At 35.6% G+C, this 24,317-nt stretch overlaps 1 protein-coding gene across 5 annotated transcripts in view; it reads right to left on the bottom strand.

The window, feature by feature from the left end:
* LOC150101062 (protein phosphatase 1 regulatory subunit 42-like) overlaps positions 1-24,317 on the bottom strand; it is a 78,379-nt gene that overhangs the window by 17,667 nt on the left and 36,395 nt on the right. For 3 of the 5 annotated variants that reach the window (XM_090401774.1, XM_090401773.1, XM_090401776.1), the window contains exons 2-4: positions 15,132-15,302; positions 6,285-6,451; positions 1,450-1,588 (exon numbers count right to left, since the gene is read on the bottom strand). In XM_090401774.1, coding sequence (XP_090257900.1) covers positions 1,450-1,588; positions 6,285-6,451; positions 15,132-15,254 — 429 coding nt within the window. In that variant the 5' untranslated portion in view covers positions 15,255-15,302. Of the gene's footprint in view, positions 1-1,449; positions 1,589-6,284; positions 6,452-15,131; positions 15,303-22,298; positions 22,556-24,317 lie in introns of those variants that run through there. The other 2 variants (XM_090401771.1, XM_090401772.1) reach the window with 2 other exon arrangements.

The following is a 24,317-nucleotide window of genomic DNA, read 5'->3' as shown; positions in this document are numbered from 1 at the left end:
GGGATGACAACACTGCATTTTCAGTGTTCTGAAGTGACGTTCATAAAGTTATTTCATTGTACAAATCAATTTACAGTGAAGCGCTTTTTTATTTTCTTTGTAAAATTTCAGTAGTTTTAGAAGTATTGTATTATGGCGTATTTAGTAGCAGTTATTCTATGCAGATCTATGATTCAAAAGGCATCCCCATTTAAATTTTAAAGCTGAAGAAACCAAGGTCATGATATGAGGCCAGTGTATTATGGCAGGGAAGACAATCCTGACTAATTCACCTTCAGATGTAAACTATCAAGATTTGGCATGGTAGATGGGATTCGAGCCAAGGTCTTTCCAGTCAAAGAGCACAGTAAAGTCTTGCAGATTTTTAATGAACATATGTTATTTCTGATTCTTCAATAGGTATGTTTCCAAATTGTCATTCTATCATAGTTTCTCTACTGTCTGGAAGAGAACAGAGACAATTATGGATTGGCTAGAGAATAGGATTATTTTGAACCCTGGTAGGTAGGTATGTAGTCACTACAAAGGACATTTGCTGACAAATATTAAAAAGAAAGACAAAATTTCCTAATTGATGTGTTCTATTGATATTACTTCATCCATCGATGCAGAGCTAGCTTGCTGATATGATAGTCTCTAAGCTATAAAGCAATCTGTACTCTCCCACTGTAGCATAGGTTATACTGTATATGCTTTAGGTGATAGTGTACCATCCACATCATTCTGCTTATCAGTGGCCTAAAGTAGTTTGAAAAATTATCATGTTAATTCCAGAAGCAGGATTCCTCAAAGGGACTAATCTACTAAAATTATTTTTTTTTAAAAAAAAGGGAGAAAAAAAGGAAAGCAGTAGAACCAGCAAATGGACAACAGAATGTGACAGGAAATTTTAAACGAAGTCCAAATATAAAGAGCATATTCAGCTCTAGGAGTGTGATGTCAAAGCACAAATAAGTACAGGCACCATTTTTAAAACCCAACTAATTTTGGAAGGAGTAATTAGGAAAGGGGAAATAAGTAGTTATTGAGGAAGTTAGCAGTACTTTCAATCAAAAAAATTCACTTTTAAAAGACATTTTTTTAGGTTATGAGAAGTGTTTTGCAATTCTTTTTTTACTGTTTATTTGCAAGTCTGGTTTTGTTTCTCTTGAGGATTTTATCAATTAAAGAAAATCTAGTTGTGATTTTCCTTTCCGTTATGTAGACAGAGTTAAAAAAAGAATGTAGAGAGGAACAGGAGTATAAAGAGATACCCCTCTTAAGAGTGCACTACAAATGTAGAGTAAACATTCCTCATAAGAGGGACCTCAGTGTATGTTCAGCGCCGAAAGTTATTTGCTGTTTTTTTAAATATCTTCATACGAAAAAGCATAGAAACTAATTAGAACCATTACATGAAATGTTCTACTTATCATAACACAAGTTTATATTTGCAACATAAATACATACTGCGATTGCTTTTATAGATTTTGGATCGAAAGTAAGTTGCTCTTCTTCTGATAGCCGCTGAGTCTCGATATGCAATTCTTCCAGATGATTTAGTGCCTCTAAACCTTCTACTTTGGTTATTGCATTTTGGCCTATGTACCTATAAAAAATACGAAAGTTCATAGATGAAGGTATCAATTATTCGAGAAAATATTCCAAATAGACTATATTTTTTAAATAATTTAAAGTCGTTGTAGCTTCAGTTTAATATCGACTTGAAGTAATTTGCGAGTGTTTAAATTAACTAATTTAAGGCTACTTTTTTATTTTTATTTTTTATATTTTTAATGGAAAAGCGTTTCGTTAGCTGGGGATTTAATAAATTTCTACTGACCACTAACTAGTAGATGGATGGAATGAATTCATCAATTGACAAGCAAATTCGCTATTCATCTAGTATTCTTTGCGCGCATGAGCCCATGTCCTTCGGTTGAACCGCTCTGAAATGTTCTGAAATGTTTTAATTACCTTTGTCTCCTATTACTTAGGTAGCATCTGCATTTATTGAACCGACATCGAATCGTTTTCTTTAAACACAGAAAGTTCCATTTCAGATTTTCGCTGCTTTTGCTTTCTTTGTTTTCTTTTCTTTTTTTTTTTTTTTTTAACTATAACTTCAGTCAATAGAAATTCGATACACAAAAGAGTAAGTGTACTGATCACCTGTCAGTTTTTCCTACTTACATTATCGGATAGCTCAAAAAAAAAGAAGAAAAAAAAAACGAGATATTAAATAAATAATCTTAAAAGTATGAAAAAATGTAACAGAGAAATAGTGTTTCAAACTAACAGGTCAAAATGCAGCTAATGCAGTAGAGCCAATCCTCGAGAGAAAAAGGAGTAGCAATTTTGAAAGCGCATGTGGCATACTTCTTTCTCAGCTGGCCTGGTTGGCCGAGTGGTTAGCATATCCGCTCTCCATCCAAAAGGCTGCGGATTCGAATCCCGCCGTGGGCATGGATGTCTGTGATTGTCCTACTAACGGTCTACCATATGTACTGCTGTAACTTGTGTCCTGGCGTAGTATGATGACCTTTGATGTCTTTGTGCCATAAAAATCAATAAACAATAACAACACCCTATCTCTCAAGTATAGTAACTTTTTATAACAGATGTCCACATGCGTGTCTAGCAAGTTTTCTGTAATTTCTTTGTTTCTACGACAAATTCGATTGACATTTTAAAAATGCTACAAAAGTGCTATATGGATCTCGGGCATTAAACTGTATTATCCCAAATCAGTTATAAATATATTACTACTAGCCAGATTAATATTAGAATCCCCAATAACGAATGTATGCAGATCTACAACTTGGTAACGGTTGTTTAGTAAACCCAAGAAAAGTACTCATAAATTCCAAAATATGATGATAGACTATCGAGTGTCTAAACAACAGCACATAATTTCCTATGTAGCATAAATACGAAAGTCGAAGAAAAGGGTCCCTGGAAAGTTTGACGTCATGCCTATAATAGCAATGGCATCACTTCGGTAGGTGATAGAGATATCAGACTTTGTGTAGATTACTAGCTTTTGATACGCCCCACAGATTTTCAATTTGGTTGAATCATCCAGCAATTCCATTTAAGCAGTGCAATGCAAAAACGAACACTCCTCCGGATTTTTTTTTTTTTTTTTCCTCATTTCATGAAGTTTGAGAAACTGAGATGAATGCAAGAATAGGCAACCTGCTAATGGCTGTCTCCAAGCTGTTCTTGTACAAATATGGATTCACTAATCATATACCTTCATCCCTAAATAAAAATAAAAATAAATAATAAAAAACCTTCAACACTTTAACTGCACTGATCTAAATGTTAAGGACGAACTACATTTTTACTTGTACACAGGACCGTACTTACACTTTTCGGGAGACGAGCAGGACCCTAGAAATAATGGGCCCCTCTCTCATTATTTCGGGCTCTAAATTGGCCTTACTTTTTCGGATACCCAACTAGAGAGCCTCGTGCGCATGTGCATAAGTACGGCCCTGCCTGTATATGAAAACATTTACAGCCAAATGTGGACATATATTTCTTGCCAGCACACTAATACATTATATTATATTTTAAAATGTGTTATGAATTTTGTACAAATAAAATTGCAGTACGTTTTTAACAAAAGTTACAAATTTCCTAAGGACGTAGTTAAGGAATTAATGTACAGTGCTTATGGAAAACTGTGCGGAGAGACATTTCAGTATGGAATATGTCCACTCCGAAATGAGATGCAACTGTCACAACGTCTTACCATGCTTAGCACCTAGTGATTCAGGAGTTCTTGAGACAAACTAGCCGACTCCTACTTCGGAGCAAGGATAAGTAAGCCCTTGTTTGTTTTCTTTGGACTGGGGGATTTCGAGCAGCAACGCGTCTCCCTATTGCGTGCCAAACTGTTCTATAAGATTGAGATCTAGGTAGCATGCTGGCCGGTCGACTCAATTAATAACTTCGGTCTAAAGAAGTATCTCAGCTGCTCATGTAAGATGTGATGTGGCATTGTTATCCATAAAAATGAATTCTTCGTCTACAGCACCACGGAACAATCTATCATGAGGTTGAAGAACTTAGCAATATCGTTCACCAGTCATGGTCCCTTTTTCCAGCACTTGTAGTCGGTGCGTCCATTAAGCATAATGCTTTCCCACACCATGATCCCAGCACGACGTATCTATTCCCTTTCGAAAACATTTTCGGATGGTAAGTAGCACCACTTTCACGCCAGAACAAGTGTCGTCTAGAATTGGAGAATAGACTACAACGACTCTCATCTGTAAAGAGTATATTAGCCCACTGGTATCTTGTTCAATTTTTATGGATACAACATCACTCTACAATTAGCTGTGGATAAAGTGGACGCAGACTATAGGCCTACTTGTCGCAGACGTTTTGCCACAATGTGTCGAGATATTCGCGTACTTGTACTTGAATGGAGCCGACTTGCAAGCTGACCTGCCGTGGAATATATCGATTATGTTTTGCTGTTATAACCAAAAATCTGTCTCCAACATCCACGGTAGAGCAAGGTCTACCTCTTAGCAAACGTCTGGATCACATTCCTCTGATTTGAAATTAGAGCCTGGATACAATGCTATGGAAGATTCCAAACTCTCTCTCAATATCAGTAATTATGTGGCCTTCCAGTTTTCCAATAATTCTTCCCCGCTTGAAATGATGAAAATGATGTCTTTGAGATATTACAAAACATCCAAGTTTGTAAGCAACTTTATTCCTTCACGAAAAGACCTACCTTCAAACACAATTCGCTTGGCGCAGCCTTTTATCCTGTTGAGTGCTACCACGAAATCCCTAGGCGCGCGAATCAAAATTTTGAATGTGTACCCTCTTTCCACTGGAAATCGTCAGTTACACAAATTGCTACAGTTTCTTCTGTCTGAAATCATTTGTTTATAAATACGGTAAAAAAAAAGTGGGGAAAAAACGTCGCATTTCCTATTTCCTTGTTCGTAGTTCAGGTGGACTAAAGGAAGAAGAGTAAGACATCAAACCACTGTCAGGATTCTCTTTTAAGCTCTGTTTATTTACTTCTGTGATAGTAACCACTGGTAATCCGGCGATTTCAATAGTTTATTTATTTATTTATTTATTGTGTTTCGGATTTTCAACCATCATAAAAACATTCTGTAAATTATATCTTATGTTTTGTCGAAGTGGTTGTTGAATGACAACCGATGCAGCTAAAGCTAAGAGGCCGATGTATTATGTCTGTAAATTGCATGCGTTCTTCTGGCAGGTTTGTATGTTTTCCTGAATGCAAAACCAGAGGTTGGGGGGGGGGGATCCTGCCGTCTTGAAGTAAAATACAAATTTTTACATATTCAGTAAATATAATGAACATATCATTGTTGTTGTTGTTGTTAACGGGTGTCTCCATGGAATCAAAAGCCTCATCGCGGGAGGCCAGCAGCATAGTTCACAATATACCTATTAAACCTTGACAAGTAACAGACTGATTTGGAGGAAAAGTGTAGATAGGAAGTTAGTAATGATGTAAATTTTTCATGTAGTACTATCATATCCCGTATACCCCTTGAGGGTACATAGCAGGAATTTGATGATGATGATGATGAACCATTCAGAATCCGATCGGAATCAAAAAATCCTCACATTCTAAATAAAGGTTATATCATGGCTTTTACTTATTCAGGCTGAACATACTAGATAACATGGCCATATTTTGTGATCCTATCACTGATTTCCTAATTTGCATAATGCGATTCCTTAATTTTCTTTAATACATTCTGATGTAAAAGAGGAAGGGCTTATAATTTCCTGGTCAGCCAGTAAATGTAACTATAGTTCTTAATTCAAATAATTATGAGGAAAGAAACCATCACATATTACCATTAACACAATGCTACAATTAAATAATCACAATGGGGGGGGGGCTGAAAAGTTCTGATAAGCACCTAGAACAAAAATGATATTAAAGCAACTGACATAACCACAAGAAATAACATAACGTAAATCCTTTAACCTCCATGTTTCATCAAATTGTAATAATTTGTTCTTTTGTCTTACGATATATAAGAAGACATGTCAATTCCTTCATGGTGATTATCACAACTTTTCAGCACACCCTCGTATAAGCTTATTATTTAGAAACACGGAAGATTATATTTAATTTTTTTACGTTTTGAAATTTTGTGACGCTTTTCTTAATTTCTCTATACTTAATATTTTTGAAGTACCCTATCTTTGCATAGATATTACTTGCCGTGTTTGTTTTTGGTGCTGTTTCGTGTAGTAATCTGTTAAAACGCTATTTAACTTACAATTTCTTCAGATTCTTCAACTGGTCTAAATGTTCCATTTTTGTAATATGATTATTCTGAAGATAAAGACAAGCAAGGTTCTCCAACGGATCAAGATTCTCAATGACAGATATCCTGTTTTCATAGAGGTAAAGGGCAATTAAATTCTTACACATAGCCAGATTTTCCTACAAAAATGAAAAAAAAAATTAGTAACGGCACATCAACAGGTGTATGAAATCGGGCAAAGAAATTATAGTGTTTTAATATACTAGACCTTCAGAACACTAATGATTATGCAATTACGTCGTCAAGAAAGAAAATGGTACAAGCTGTTGCGTAAACTGTCAACGTCTACGACCTGTTTCGCTCTTGGCAACGTAATTTAGTTGTTTATTCATTTATTGCATATTTCATGGAAGCATGACATCACGTCCACCTTGTCTGACAAGAAATCAACAAAAATATTTTATTATATATACAGCAAAGAAGATATTATTTCTGAACCACTTTCGATTCTTAGGACTTTAACGATATTCTAAAATCAAGTTGCAATATAATTTGCATGAGGCATACACACACACACACACACACACACACACACACACACACACACACACACACACACACACACACACACACACACATATATATATATATATATATACAGGGTGTTCGGGATAAATTTGACAGTTTCGTAAGGAAAAAGAAAATCTTCTTTGTATCTATTAAATTTAATGAATTGACAAAAAAACATTACAGGCAGAGTTAATTACAATACTATCAACTCAAAATAACCACCATTAGCATCGATCACAGCTTCAATTCTGCTTCGGAACCTCGAACAAGCTGATGCTACAGTCTCCCTGGGAAGGGCCGCAAAAAGTGTTTTAATTTTATCCATTAACTGGGCTTTTGTATTACTGGAAGTGCGATTGGTGTCTTTTTCAACTGCGCCCCATACAAAATAATCCATGGGGTTAAGGTCTGGGGAGTTTGGAGGCCAAACATTTGGACTGGTGAAGTCGTAGAAATTTTCAGACAACCATTTTTGACTTTTCCCAGAGGTGTGGCAAGGGGCCGAATCCTGCTGCCATACATACGGCCTACCATTGGCTACCCTTGTTATCCAGGGCTTGACTATAGTTAGCAACTCCACGAACAAAGCCCGAATTCCAATGCCAGGGTTCTTCAACACCTGTTCCTGCAGATTTGCGAGGAATTCTGCTGTACGAACGCAATCAGATCGTCTGCTAGGGATCTTTCTTCTTGCTACATCCTCGTAGTCACCATTGCAAGTCTCTAGTTCATGCCTGATTGTTTTTACTGTATTCAGGGAGCATTGGGCAGCAGTCGTAATATCCTTATTTTGATGGCGGGCACGAATCATCATGATACAAGTTATTCTCTTCCATGATTCAGGTGGATTCCAGCTATCCATCCTTTCTGACATCTTGTATATGAATGAAGAAGGGTCCAAACTTTTAAATGAAGAGAAGTGTGTGTTAATACATGTAACTTACGGAAAAATATAATTAATTATAAATATGTCAAATTTATCCCGAACACCCTGTATATGTGTGTGTGTGTGTGTGTGTGTGTGTGTGTGTGTGTGTGTGTGTGTGTGTGTGTGTGTGTGTGTGTGTGTGTGTGTGTGTGTGTGTGTGTGTGTGTATATTACTTTGGACAAACTAACAAATCTATTGAACGACGTACAGAGGAGCATAAGAGAGACATCTCCTATAAAAGAACACATGCATCTGCACTATCCAGTCATGTTCTTTTCTCAAACAATCCTCATAATGATATCCAAAGTCACTCAGTTTGCTGGGATAAATCCGAAAACATTTTTCGCTGCAGTGATGAGTTTGAAAGGAAAATTGTGGAATCCAGAAAAATCCTACTTAATCCTGAACATTTGAACAGCAATTTAAGTTACAACATCCCTGATAGTCATGCTGCAGTTGTTCAATACTGGCGTTCACGAGAACTCACAAGCACGCACCGCTATAAACAATGGCGCGTTGGATAGAACAACTTAAAAAATACAACGTTGTTATGTCAATTATGTATTGCATTTTTGCCTGTAATTCTCAGTTTTTTGTAACTTCAATTTTTATTATTGTGTTTTACCTTTAGTGGATACCTGAAGAAGGCTGTAAAAGGCTGAAACTAGTTGTATCATTTTCATTAAAACTTAATACTTTATCTCGGTTTAAAGTCATTAAATATCTATTTTTTTTTAAATGTACCATAACAACCGAGTAGAAGCTCAGAAATACACACACACACGCACGCACACACACACACACACATATATATATATATATATTATTGTTCATCTTTACTCGATAGAAAATATTATAAAAAATTAGTCCGAATGACTATATACGGAGAATGAAAAAACAACAAGGTTTAATATTAAGATAAAACTAGTTTCGGTGAATGATTCAACTTCTTCAGGTATCTCTTGCAAAGAATTATACAAAAAATGACAGAGACATGATAAAATTACATCAACAGATCTAGTATAAAAGACAATAGTACATTTTAAAAACAGGAATGCGAGCTTGAGTTCTAAATTAAAGTTGACTACGTGAGTGGGCTCACGTAGAAGGAATCCAACGACTATCTCTCCTTTCTGGTCTTAAAACTTACGAGATGCGCTGAAAATATCAAAATATCAATTTTTAGAAAACCGACTCACACAGACAGATACCTTCATGCTTCTTCCCATCACTACCCTCCGCAAAAATTTCGTATTATTTCAACCCTGGCACATTGAGCCAGATCTTTACTTACAGATGAAACAGAAATTGAAAATGAACCCCATTTACTTAAAAGGTCTTGTCAACAATGGTTTCTCTCTTAAACAGATTGATAAATTTTTCTCTTACCATCACTCTACTGCTATTGAAGATTCTTCTCCCCCAAGAGCTTTTATTTCATTGCCATACATCAGCTCTCTCTCCCCAAAACTAGCAAAAATTCTTAAGAAATTCAACATTAGAACTTGCTTCACTACGTTTCCAAAACTTCGCTCCATACTAAGTAAACCTAACGTGAAACATCTCCCTACTCAGTATCCAGGAGTCTACAAGATTTTGTGTGAATGTGGAAAACCATATTACGGCCAGACAGCTAAATCCATCCTTTTGCGCATGGAAGAACACCAAAGAGACATTTCCTACAACAGGACCAGAGCCAGCGCATTCTCTAGCCACGTTCTCTTCTCTATTAACTCGGATGAAGACTGCCAACACCTCGTAGACTGGCCCAAAACTTCTAATATTCATGTGTGTTATGATGAACTCGAAAGAAAGATCATGGAATCTAGAGAAATTTCACTACATTCATCCCATATTAACAGCAGCCTTAGCTTCAATCTCTCTGAAGCACACATAGCCTCTGTTCAGTATTGGCGCACTCGAGGTAGCTCACTCACGTAGTCAACTTTAATTTAGAACTCAAGTTCGCATTCCTGTTTTTAAAATGTACTATTGTCTTTTATACTAGATCTGTTGATGTAATTTTATCGCGTCTCTGTCATTTTTTGTATAATTCTTTGCATGTGATATCTGAAGAAGTTGAATCATTCAACGCAACTAGTTTTATCTTAATATTAAACCTTGTTGTTTTTTCATTCTCGGTACATAGTCATTCAAACTAATTATATATATATATATATATATATATATATATATATATACATACACACACACCGTATATATATTTCACTAGATGATACGGATTAGAAAATTAGCGTCCCCCCCCCCCTCGTAGAACTAATACGATATTAGTTCTACGAGGAGGGGGGGGGGGCTGGAATGTTCTGATAAACACCTAGAACAAAAATAGACCAATTTGTGCAACAAGGGAAACACTTTTTCTCAGAGGATTGCAAATGACGCAGCCGCGTTGTAACAAGTGTATAACACTTCGTGGAGAATATGTAGACTAATGTGTAAGTTACATGGTTCTACCTCAATTCCTTCATGGTGATTATCACAATTTTTTAGCACATCCTCGCAATTTTCGATTCACTTCACCAAACTTTTGCAACGAAAAGTTGCAAGGATTTGATTTCTTAAAATACGGTTGGAGTACTTTGTTAAAATAAAAATTAAACTGAATCAAATGAGTTCAGGTATGTGCTTAAACAAAACTGTACTTAGATCTCAGTTAATTCAGAAATCTCCCTACATCCCAATATAGGATTTCCTTAGGAAATCCTATATACGCCACTTATAATATGGGGTATACGATAATTAAAACTGCGTTTTAAAATTCTCTCTTTACGAGTTGGGGGATGCAACCGATTGCATCCCCCAACTTTGGTCACACCGATAACTGGTAGAATCAAAAACCATGAGCATGTATCTCATAAAACAATGGCTATAATTCTATTTTCGTTTTTCTTACATTTTAAAATCATCCACACACATAACACAGCATCAATCCTCCCAGCTTTTTTAATCTCTATCCCAGGACACGTAATAACGAATCATCATCACGCACCGAAATATGGAGTTATCTGTATCGTTCAGATTCGCATCGCTCAAATGTTTGCTAATGAAAAAATTGCAAAGTTTTATTTAACGAGCTTTGTTTTATTAAAGCTTACTAATCCCGTGTCCCATCTCTTTTTTTTAAGTTACTTCAAGGCACTTATAATAAAAACAGATTACTGAATACAATAAAACAGCAATTAAAAATTAATCATAAAGGTGGGAATAAAAATAAAACGAAGATGATTATAAAAGCAGTAGTAACAGATAAGAGTCATATTGAGGGACGAATGTTGTCTCTCCTGGGATTGTAGGGCCTTCTTGCAGTTAATGGAGAGGACATGAGGAATGTCGGGTGAAGATAAAAGAACTAGAAGAACTCATGGAAACGTGTGCACAGAATTAGTACTGTGTATACGAGGAGATATCTCGATATCTCAAAATTTCAGGAAGGGAACGGAATAAGACATGCTTCTTGGCATCTGTCTCTAATAAAAAAGCTGACAGTTGTTTCGGTCCATTGTTGTCTTCTGAGTAAAACTATATGAGGAGGAATGTAAAACACTGGGATTCGGTTTTTATAGGGACGTAATCGGGAAATATTTTAAATACGGATTTATCTGTGATGGGAAGAAGCATTAAATGAATGTTTATCAACATTTAATATGTTTACTTTTCAGGAAAGAAGTAATCTCTCAGCCAATGTAGACCACGGTTTCTTGAGGTCGGTGAACTCTTTATTAAGAGTTAGCGATTTGATGAAAACAGGGACTACGACATAGCTATTCAAAAAATTATTGTTTGTTAGTGTTTTATGAGGACATTTGCATATATTATGAACATACTGGGTATATCTGATGGGAAATAAAATTCACTGTGAATAATAAAATATACAAATCTATTAAAAGCGGTGTTGTTAGGATTTGTGAATTACCGCCAAAGCAACTAAATTTGTGAAAGCAATATATTATTTTCAAATTTTCGGTAACCACAACATCCTGTTAAATATATATATAATTGTGAGCATTATATTAAATATTTTTGGATTACCATTTGCATCTTATTAGTACACAATATAATTGTCTTACTTCAATGATCTTCAATCTTCATTCAGATCAATAAAAAAATTAATTTGATATGCGCTGACGAGGTGGATGCCCTTGTTATACGTTAAAACGTCTATCATAGTTTAAAAAATCTAGATTTTGCAACGATACTATCACTTCCATAAAAAGAAAGTAACATATCATAACATATGACATATGATAACATATAACCAGTGGCGGCTCGTGGCTTGAAATCGTTGGGGTGCTGCAACTTTCTAAATATACATACACACTGTAAGTACAGTGTATACGTGTTTGGATAAAATATCAAAATTATGGTAAAAATTAAAAAAAAAAATTAAACATGAAAAAATATTGTTTATTATCGATAAAATTATACACTTTAGTATAATTCAAAATTACTTAAAAATAAAATCCATTATTATAACCCCAATAATGTTCTAAAATAAAAACTATAACAAATGTTATGTCTTTAATTGTAATGTCCGAATATTTAAAGAGACGGAGTAAACACGATAAGCAAAGACACTCTACTACTGGTGCAAACTGCATATAAACAACAGTGGAACTGCGCGACGGACAGTGCCGCATTACGCTAATAGCTCGTATCTCATTATGACGTGCATATGCTTGCGCGCGTAGCAATATGACACTATGTAAACACAGTACTGCTAGCGTCCTAAGTGCTACAAGATGGATTTTTATTATTTTTTATACAAAATAAGATAATTGTATAGGATTGTTGATGATAAAATTAAATATTACAAGCAAATATAAATAAATTAATAAATATATTTATATATCGAGAAAAATTGGGGGTGCTGCAGTCCCGCAGTATGCACGAGCCGCCTCTGCATATAACATAGCATAACATAACAGCCAGCCCGGTTGGCCGAGTAGTTAGCTTATCCGCTCTCCAGCTAAAAGGCTGCGGGCTCGAATCCCGCTGTGGGCATGGATGCTTGTTTGTGAAAACATTAGTGGTGGTGGTCGGCGGTAGGTATTTGTTGTAGATGATGAAGGTAGTTGAGATTGGTGGAGTGGTGGAGACGGAGAGTTGTAGAGTAGGTACCCTCCCTCGATGAGTCTTTGGACTCCCTGGAGGTGTCACGTAATAATAATATCATATTTGTTCGGATTTCGTGCGTTCGTGTTCTAACGTTTTAAATTATGGCTGTCTTTTATCAGATATGACATGAGCTCAGCTCAAATCCATCAAGAAATTTAGTATGGCCTGTTAACTACAAAGATCAAACGATACCCTACCAACTTTCAAAATTGGATCCAAAAGCCGCTATTAGCAGCTTTTGAATCCAATTGGATACCTCTCTCTTTCTCTCTCTCTCTCTCTGTCTGTCTATCTTTGTTAAGACTCATCTTATGTAACCAACAGTGCATATGTATCGTGGAAAGTTCCATGAAGCCAGATCGGCAGAGGAAACACCTAGGGCTTTTCAGCTAGTTCAGGAGGTGGTCTAGAGCAAGCGAGTGAATCACCCCCTACCTCGAGAAATTCAGATTTTTAATCACACAACTCGGAAAAATCGAGCGTAGAACTCACAGTACTAATTAGGATGCGGAAGTTGTAGGGCGGTGGTATGTCTGCAAACTGTTGGTACAAGCGAATTCATTTAATGATGACAGTTTTGCTTAACTCCCCTTTGGAATGAATATTTTAGAGCATACATTTCTTATTTATGCTATGTAACATCATATATTTCAGTCAAATAAATACTCTGAGGTGGTAAATACATAGTATAATCATACTACGAGGAGGAGCTGGAAAATTCTGATAAACACCTAGAAAAAAAATTAATTAATTTTACGTCTTCTTATATATCCCAAAAGAAAAGATATTTTCTGAAAAAACATTTTATATGAAAAAAAATTAATAAAAACTTTTTATATGAAAAAAATTAAATGAAAGAAAGTTAATGAAAAATTTTATATGAAAAACATATATCCACCAAAACTAACAAATAAATTTTAGTAGAGAAAATCGTTTGCTATTCTAGTTCTTAATTAAGTTATATGAATACAAAAAATGAACAGACATCTCTCAAGGATTTCTTTAAGGATTAAACCAAGAAATAATTTTTTTTTGGCATCTTTAATTTATAGCATAACCAAGTAGAAAAATTTTCAACCATCCAAACGCTGTTTGATAGCACTTGGAGAAAGTCCTTCTTTGGTGAAAAACTTTATCACGGCGCGGCACTCAATTTTTAAAATTACAGCCGCTTAGCATGGCAAGTGTTAGTCAAAAGAGTGCCTCCTACTGAATGACGTAGTCAGAAAGTTGAAACTGGTATACTAAACTCCCCATAGATGATGCTACCTGTCATGCACTGCGTTTTAAAGTTGACGCGAATTTTCAGGCAGGAAACTTGTTAGTATATATATTAAAGATTCCAAGCAATTTTATAAGCTAGGTTTTATCATAATAAAATATTATTTATCACTTTCCCATGAATTTACGCTCTTTTCGCATATTCTTTTTCTACTTCTTCATATTATGAACTACTGATCTGTAAATTAGTTCTTATTAGTACTTCCTATGTTTTCTATTTATATAGAAATGTCCGAAAGTGCCATATTTTACATTAAAGCAATGTGATATTTGATCGGTACTTTATTATTATTATTCGTGACACCTCCAAGGAGTCCGAAGACTCATCGCAGGAGGACACCTACTATCTCCACCACTACACCGAACCTCCATCAACCGCCCACCACAACTAGTATTTTTTTGTCTGTAAATTGCGTGTGTTCTGAAGGGCCGATTTGTCTGTGTGCCGGATGGAAAACCGAGTTTCCGGGAGAGAAAAAAAACTCACCTGGGATTGAAAAAGTCCACATAAGGATTCCTCTCGTCACGACGAGAATCGAACTTAGGCCTATTTCAATCGAAGAGCGCAATGTACCGTCGTTCTTCCAATTGCGCTACGGAGGCGTTATACGATGAAAAAATCGTTACTTATTCATTAAATCGTTCGTTTCTTCTATTTCAAAAATACAGACATATTTCTGATTTCCATGGTGAAAACATAATTTCGCGTGAGTGTCTGTCTGTGTTCGGTGAGACCACGATGAATTCCGAACGTGGAAGCAAAGCTACATCGGCATTGTGTGCCCATTTAGCGGCTTGTTAATATAGTTTTTTTTTTGCTTTTTTTTAAGCATCAAAGAATATGGCACCAATACCAAAACAGTATATTAAATTTAAAGTGAAGTTCCAATAGTAAATCTCACAAGAAGAGAAAGTTAAAATATATCATTTTAACAACACTTACGATCTTGTTTACATTCTGTTCCTGGAGATAAAGATGTGTTATTCGAGAAAGATAGTTGTCTCCTACAGTTGGTAATAAATGACGTGAAGAGCATCGTTTTATGAGTTCCAAATTTATCTTCATCTTTATGGGCTACAAAACCTGTCCATCACTTGTGTCACTCAGTTCTAGCTAAAGTAAAACAAAAAACAAAAAACAAAAAAATGATTCTTTATATTAATTTGAAAACACATAGGAATTCAAATATACATATCATTTAGCCAATCACATATACAATAAGAAATATCGATAAAATTATAAGCAAATTATAGCATGTGGTTGACAAGGTACCAACTCTTGCAGTTGGTATTGATTTTCTTACACATACTACAAAAACTATATATATATATATATATATATATATATATATATAAATTTAACTGACTAGAACCCGAGAAAGTATAACAAAAACCTTTAATACATCACGACTAGTTTCATCGGTGTTCCGACTTCTTCAGGTGAGAAATAAAAAACATAAGATATAAAAATAACAAGGTAAAAAACATGGACTTTCCAGCTTAATAAAAAACAGAATAGTAACAGTCATATTTGAATAGGTGACATGAGTTTAATGTGTGCGACAGCTAATTTTAGAGCGCCAGTACTGGATTACTGCGCTATGGGAATCAGGCAAATTGTAGCTTAGATTGTTGTTTAGTATATATATATATATATATATACATATACTGGGGGGGCCTCTTCCCCCCCTGGCGCCTACGACGCCCAATCCCCCGAGTTTCGGGCTGGTAAGCCGGTAAGACAAAAACGTGACATAAAAACTTTAAAAATTTCGGCTTATCTTTTTATATACAGTATATAGATTTGATAAATGTTAAAATAGCCTGTGAAGCTCAGTGGATGTGGTGTTGCACACCACGGCGTTTGGCCGCACAAAAAAAAACTGGATTTCGAGTCTAGTCAGCGACTAGAGGAAATTTTTCTAAGCTTTTTTTCGACCGGTTCCCGAGTTAATCAATCTCTGGCACGGGCAAACGGGTTTTTTCTCCCGGAAACTCGGGTTTTTCGTCCCGTAAACTCAAGAAAATCGACCGTAGAACTCACAGTCATTAAATACGAGTATTAGGGTTAGGGACCACGAGATGGTGGCACTTGTTCAGCCGTCACTCTTCACTGCGTGTCGCTTAATTAGTGATAGCCTTGGGCCAGCTATCTCTGATTGGGTACCAGTGGAGATTGAACTGCCCACTCAGTCTCCAAAAGTTAAATAGGGCTAAAAACGGCCTCGCCTACTCCCTATATATACGGGAATAAAAAAGGCGTTAGCTGATTTATATATATATATATATATATATATTAAAGATACCAAGCAATTTTATAAGCTAGGCTTTAATCCTTTTTTTCCCACGTAAGCAAACAGACACGTAAGTGAAGTTTGCGCCTGCACGTAGTACAGTCGGGTCTCTTTTTATGCGGCAGATACGTTCCACAGAAAACCGCATATAAAAATTCACACAAAAAAGACCTAACTTACGTTGAAAAATTAGGGAAGTTCCATACTTTTCTAAAACCGCAAAAAACCGAAACAATGAATTAAAATAAACCTAAAATCGCATAAAAAAGTTTATAAAAATTCAGGAAAATAAGAATGCCTAAGTTTGTTTTAAAGATTTATTTATTTAATTTTATTGAAAAGTAACATTTTTTTTTTTTAATTTTGTAATCAGAATTATCGTCGCTATTAGACAATATTCGGCAACGTTTGCGAAATGGTGCGAAATCACTTTCATCACCAGAAGAGATAGTCAGAGCATCAGATCTGTATGGTAAAGGCAATGGTTCTTCAAAAACAGAATTAGCTTCACACTCATTCTGTGCTGATTTTTTTCTGACAATGTAATCAGTGATTAAACTTTGCGATGATGATTTTACTAATTTTTTATACAACTCGCGATATCCAGACATAGTTTTTCAGCTCATGTTGGAATTTAAAGACTCTCCAATATAAATTGCAAAGTGCGCTTAACATAATATTTTTAAAAGTAGCAAATATGCCTTGATCTAATGGCTCAATAATGCTTGTTGTATTGGGTGGAAAAAAACACTACAAAAAGGCACGTTTAGATGTTTCTAAATGCGGATGACTTGGAGCATTGTCAACAATTAATAAAACTTTAAAATCGAGAGTTTTTTGCTTCATATATGTTTCCACTTCTGGTATAAAGCAATTATTGAACCATTCACTAAATATAGCAGTTATTACCCAGGTCTTTGTATTAGCCATCCAATGTACCGGTAGCTGTTTTAGATCTTTCCCTTTTAGAGCACGTGGTCTTAGAGATCGATTTACTAGGAGGGGATTTCAACATTCGATTTCCTGATGCACTGCTACAAAATAACAACGTTACTCGATCTTTGCTTGCATTAAACCCGCTTGCTTTTTACTCAGACTTTGCGATGTAAGTTCAACTAGGCATTTTCTTCCAAAACAATCCTGTTTCGTCAGCGTTCAACACTTGGTCGGGACAATTCTACCGTATTCAATAATTTTGACTAACTTCTCTTGAAAATGTTTGGCTGCTTCTTCATCTGCTACTGCTGCAACCTCGCCTGTAATCTTCACGTTATGAAGTGCATTCTTTTTTTAAAAACCCGGTTAACCATCCTTTGCTAGTCGAAAAATCTTTATCAGCCTGGGAAGCGAAAGTAGACGGCTCCAATTGCTTCATCTATTCATGAAACCGAAGAGCTTTTTGTTTAATTAAATAACCACTTATAGGAATTCTTCTTTGAATTAATTTTTCAATCCAAATTACGAGCGTTCGTTTCGTTTTTTTCTAATAAAAAACCATCTCTTGAGTACGATGATAATTGGGCACTTAATTTCGTGCCAGAAATCACAGATTTTCTTATTGCAACTTCATTATTTTTAATTGCTCTTATAGCAGATTCGCCTAAATCAAAATGTTTACCAATCGCCGTAGATCCCTCTCCTTTTGCTAAGCGATCTAAAATTGCAATTTTCATTTCCAAAGAAATGGCTTTTCTTTGGTGTGCTACTTACGAAATATCACGTCATGTTCTTATCTTCCTTTTGTAATATCTTTTATTAGCAGTCGGCTGAAAACAAGTTAAGTGAAATGGTAATACGTTTCTTTCAAACAAACAGAAAGAGAGAGAGAGAGAGGGGGGGGGGACAAGAATCACAGAATACCACAAAGAAAAGCAACTTCTCACTTTGGAGTTGTAACAGTGAATGGATGGTGGCTAATTATGCTCGTGTTTTTACATGTGTCCAGGATTGTGGAGGGAAGAAACTACAGATCTCATTCGAGATCAACAATGCCCTCTGAAACACATTCGACAGAAATTTAATTCATGTGAGATAACAAGTGGAGTGAATCAATGATATTTAAACCATTAATTAACCTAATGTTTCTCTTTCGAGCAAAATCGCAGATTTGGTGTCTTAGAGCAATATGTCAAAACTGTGTGCAGTATTTTGAACGGAATGGTTTTGGAATGCAAAAGTATAATAAAATAACGTTTTTTTAATATTTTTACGGTGAGGCCATTATAGTTGTGATGTGTTTTATGCCGATAAAGATTAGAAGTACTAATTTAAAAAAAAAAAAGATGTTCTTTTTTGAAGACGGATCAAGAAAATGTTTTTTTTTTCGATATAAATAAGTCAGGAATAAATTTTAAGCAATTCAAATTAATTAAATCAGATGTCCCATCATTATGAGAGTAGCATGTAGCTCACCATTCGAGCAGATATAAACCCAAGCTTTTCTCTCTCTCTCTCATTACACGAGTTTTGCAGTGCAAAACTCGTGTAATGATAAAGAGCAGGTTTATTGTACTATAGTTAGTGAAATAATTAAGAATGAAACATGCAATAAAGAGATAATGGCACACAGAAAGAAAAAAACCAGAGAGAGAGAGCCCGGTGTAGGAAAATTCAAGCATTAATATGAAAGATGAAAGATAAATGCTATCTAGTGTGATAAGAAATTGAAGCATGCAAAAGGTAGAAGAAAATCCATAGAAAAACATGGATTTTCGCTTAGACCACTCTTTTGATAAAATTCATTTTAATATACGTTCAATACAAAGCATTAGAAAGAAGACCACTGCGGGGATTTCTGAGAGTGAAAACCTATAGAACCAAACCGAGATGAGTATTGTCTAAGGAAATATAAAACATTCAATAGCAAACGAATTTTGTTGTTAATGGCTTTCTTAATTATTTTAGAAATGGGTGAAATGAGAATAATAGTTCAGTAGTTCCATGGTAATGATTTTCCTATGTGGAGGATAAATAGTAATACCACAGGATAGAGTAAAAAAGGAAATAAAAATAAGAATTACCTAATTCTGATTTACAGGTTTCCGTAACAACTGAAGGTATCATCAAAAGCAGAAGTTATTTTTGGTAGTGACTATGATGTGCACCACAGTGACCTGTTCCCTTTCTTGTCAAAGATCAATGCAGATATCGAATACGAAATACTGACTTCGGTATGACAGTAGTGGACAAGTTCATTTGGAGTGCCAAAGTTTTCTAGCAGGTATGATATGTCAGATGCCATTAAGGAATGTTGTAAAAAAATAAGAACAAAAATAAACAAATAAATAAATATAAATAAAAATAACAAAGTTGGACAATTTCCATTTAAGCACAGCATTGTTTTCCCCCTCCTTCAAAAGTGGTTAGCGTATCCACTCTCCAGCCAAAAGGCTGCGGGCTAGAATCCCGCCGTAGGCATGGATGTTTGTGATTGTCTGGGAAAATACAAGTGGTAGTGGTGGTGGTTGTGGTCAGTAGATGGCGTTCGTGTAGATGGTGCGGTTCGCTGTAATTAGTGGATTCGAAGTAATTGGTGGAGACGAAGAGCTGTAGAGTAAGTGCCTTGCCTCGATGAATACTTGGAGGTGTCATGTAATAATAATAATAACGTCGATTTGGAAATGATGAATGGCAGGGGGGGGTGAATCGTGGATTTTGTTCAAGGATGTACTCATTGCATTTTTTTTCTTCTTGAACCAAAATGGCAAATTTCATTCGAAGATCAAAGTTTGGATAAATAATTATTTACAGCAGATTGAAGAATAAATATTTTCTCGTTATGGACAGAATCGATCATTTTAATCAAGACAAATGTAAACATGAGATTTAAAAAAAAAATGAGTGATGGAGATGGCGGAATACAAAATAACACGGGCCAAAATAAAGCCCAACCATACCAAATGGGAAGAAAATGCGTACCGAGCACCTTAAGTCATATATATGAAGTACTTGGTATTAATTCGATAGTTTGTGTTGTTTTTTGTGTTTTGTATTCCGTTTAAATTTTTGTTATTGATAATAAAACTTAATATGCGATGGTCAGTACAGCTTTCCTCTTCTTTGCATTTCCATTCAGAAACCCGGGGTAAAATAGCGTTGTTTGCTATTGTCAGATCAATGAAGCTGCTTTCTCTGGTATTTTCAAATGATGGACTGTTACAATCGTCATTTAGTATTTGTAGGGAATTTGATGCTATGAACTCTTCCAAATTTTTTCCTCTTTGTTTGAGTTTTCGTTAAACCATAATACCGAATGGGCGTTGCTATCTATTCCTAGAATTAAACCGTGGTTGGTGGTAAAATCCACGATGTTGCCCATTTTTTCAAGTTGTATTTTATGTCAGTGCGATGGTTTAGATACATACTTTCAGCAAAAGTTTTAATTCCTCTGTATGTAATTTCGATAAGTACCGAGTCCTCGTTGCTGTGCTGAGAAATTAATATTGCCTCGACTTCAGGGTTGATCACTAGTACTGCAGCCCTCTTTCTTTCTGATCCCTTTGAAAATATTTTATAATTACTCAGAAAGTCGCATATTTTGTTGTTGATGTTGTAGGGTTTTTGTATTAATGCTAGTCCTATTTTTTTTTCTATTTATGAGTTATTTTAAGTTATTTACAGCCTTTATCGAGCGTTGAAGATTTGTTTGAAGGCATGCCAGGGAAGTAGTGCTGTTTCTGCTAGTTGTATTATTGCTTTCCATAATCTGTGTTTTGAATTTTGAGCTGTCTGTAGTTGTTGTATGTCGAGCAGTCTTTGCTTAGTGCCATGTGTTTGCAGTCGTTTTTGGTTTTGGCATGCTTGTTATGATTTTAGCAATTTATGCAGTTCATCTCGGACTTATTTCGTGGGCACTCGCTGAATTTATGTTCTTTAGAGCAGAATGGACAGGTGGTTTTCCCCCCTGCAGTCTCGTGTGTGATGGTGGAATTTATTGCAGTTAAAGCACCTCAGAACGTTTAACATAGTCTGCACAATGGCAAATTCTCCACAGCCTTTTCACACCAATTTTTAGCAATTTGCTCCTCACCGTTGGATAGACTTCAATAATTAAGTTTCTCTTGTTCGTTTTTTTATTTGTTATGATAAATTTCTGTGTCAGCTTTGTCTCGGTTCTGAAGAGTTCTTCATTTTGCATACAGATTGAGTCGATTGTTGTTCGTATCAATTTCACTGGGAATATCATATATAATTAGTCTTGGAAGATATTTCTTGCTGTGATTTGCTACTAACGTGTCTTTGCATTCCTTCGTGATTTCGTTATGTAGCAAGTCTATGTCAATCTTTTCTTTCGATTCAATTAAGACTCCTCCGTTATTAATACTTTTCATTTTTTTTTATTCCGATTTTGATTTTCCTTGGGTCTATTTTTTCTTTGATGATATTTTTAGTTTCCTCACTGTTTAATTCAGCTATCGGTTTCACTATTAGTTTATAGCATGGATTGTTTTCAAATTCGTCTTTGTTTTTATCATTGTTTTTAACGACTTGAGAGTATAGCTGAGTAGGCTGAGCAAAGTCGACCTGTTCCTGGTTGTTTGTAGCTGCCTGTAGTTGTATTGCTACTTTAGTTTCGTTTTTCATTTTATTGAAACCTTCGTTAGTTCGCTAACTGCGGTTAGTATGTCCTTTTTTAAATCGTTTCTTAGATTACTGCTTACTTTGGCAACATTACGCAGCAAATCTAGGACTTTTTCGAACTCTAATTCGTCCCGTGCTGCCATTTTAATGTTATTTAAAGTTGTGTGTTATGCCTTCCTATTGAACTGCTACACGCTACACTTTCTAAGATACAAAGTTTAAGATAGTGTACTTACAGTTTACCTGCTTGTTCCTAGAAGTGACTATTCCATTGAATAGGCTTCAGTGGCAGCAGTTGGCAGACGGGGAGGTTTTGGCCTTGCTATAGCAGCTAATCCTATTATGACCGGGACGTTATCCTTGAGGTAGCCAATAAATAGTCTGACCAGCAGTATTCAGTTCATAAAGATAGAATAAAATTTCGCTCACACGCGCTTAGAAAACTATGAAACTATAGAGTAAATTACTCAGTATTAGATAAAGCACTGTGCTAGCTATCAGTCGATGCTAGATACATCCAGTTTTTCTGTTCGATACCGCACTAATTCAAGGTAAAAGCAGCAGCGATTTCAGGCACGTCTGTTCGAGTCCGAGCTTGTGCGATTGTGTGTGTGTGTAAGCCCGTGACGGCAACAAGGTTGTTTATGTTAGTAAAATAAACACCTTTGGCCCTCGACTAAAATTTTGGAAGCATTCAAAAATTAGACTACTTTTAATATCCATATTATGCAAAATGATATCAGGTGGTGATGAAGAGAAAACTCGATTTGTCGGAATTACGGCCAAAGCAACTAAGGCTGCGAAGCCAGTGTATAGTGTACATCTTTCTATTGGAAACAGACAAACGACTGGTATGTTTGTTTGTTTATACCTCTATGTCTGTTTTCAGCCATAAAACTCCGAGTTTCCGGGAAAAAAACTCTATCACTTCAACATGAGATCAAATCAGCATGTGATGTCCTAGTGATTTCGTGGAAGCGCTCCGAGGAAAGAGTCTCCATAGCTCATTTGGTTATTACCATAGCCTCTGATTAATGTAGTTTTGAAGTGAAATTAAGTCAGCTAGCATCACTGGAAAGATCTTTCCTTCGGATTTGAGTTTTCTCTCCCACAAAACAGATGAGAGAATATACACAATGATAGGCAAAGAACTATGAATATAGAATTAACCGCGCTACAATAGCATTAATGAGGTTTATGTGAAGCCCTATTACTCGATTATAACAAGCCATTGAACCTAACGCATTGATCAGAAGATGAGATGAGACCTTTGTGTTCATATTATGTGTTAGTTGGGCATGCTCTCCAAGCTATTTTCTTAGCTTTAAGACAGTGCCGAATGCTCAAAGTGCTCATGTGGTAAAAGCAGAAAGAAAATCGAAATTAACACATTTTTTATCCTCTCAGAGTTTTTCACACTCGTGTTTAATTCTTCATAAGATCTATTCGCTGCTTTTCAAAACACACATTGAGATGCAAGTCTGACTGATCTTTATTATTGTGATGGGAATGCACAAAAGTTGAGTCAGGGCACAAATGAAGAGAAATTAATATTATTATTATCTGAAACCTCCAGGGAGTCAAGGACTCATCAAGAGAGGCTATAAATCACCCAAACAAGCTGCCATACATTCTCTTAAATTCATTCACACTATATGCACTCACTGTCCCTAAGGGAAAACTATTCTACTCACTGCTTTGTGAGAGAAAAACCTAGCTCTTACCCCTTTCTTAATTGCGAACAAACTTAACTTCCATGAATGCGCCCGTACTCTCTCCTCACCTTCCACATAACGAAAAATTTCATCAGACGATGCAAATTTGCTATAGGATTCATCCTATAACACCCATTCAAAAGTTTATAGCCCTCTATCATATCATCCCTCTTTCTCCTGTTATCCAGAGTCTGTAATCCACATACTTGACTTATCATAATCTAAATCCCTTAATCCGGATATAATCTTTGTAACTCTTCTTTATACCCTTTCCACAGCTTCTTTATCCCCTTGGAACACAGGAGACCAAATCTGCGTACAATAATCCAGGTGTCGTAGTATCAAGGCCTTATAAACAGGCAAAAGGAATTCCTTATCCTTACATGTCAAAGTTCACTTCAACATCGCAAATATTCTCCAAGTTGTATTTGAAACTTTTCTTATGTGACCTTTGAACAACTTCAAATTCCTATCCACCATTATCCCAAGATTACTTGCCTCATCAGTTTCTTGTAGCATAACCATGGTAATATAATATCC

This window comes from Typopeltis vanoorti, chromosome 12, assembly GCF_054136105.1.
Source record: "Typopeltis vanoorti isolate ZY-2024b chromosome 12, IOZ_Tvanoo_1.0, whole genome shotgun sequence".
NCBI lineage: Eukaryota > Metazoa > Arthropoda > Arachnida > Uropygi > Thelyphonidae > Typopeltis > Typopeltis vanoorti.
This window is presented reverse-complemented; position numbering and strand designations above follow the sequence as displayed.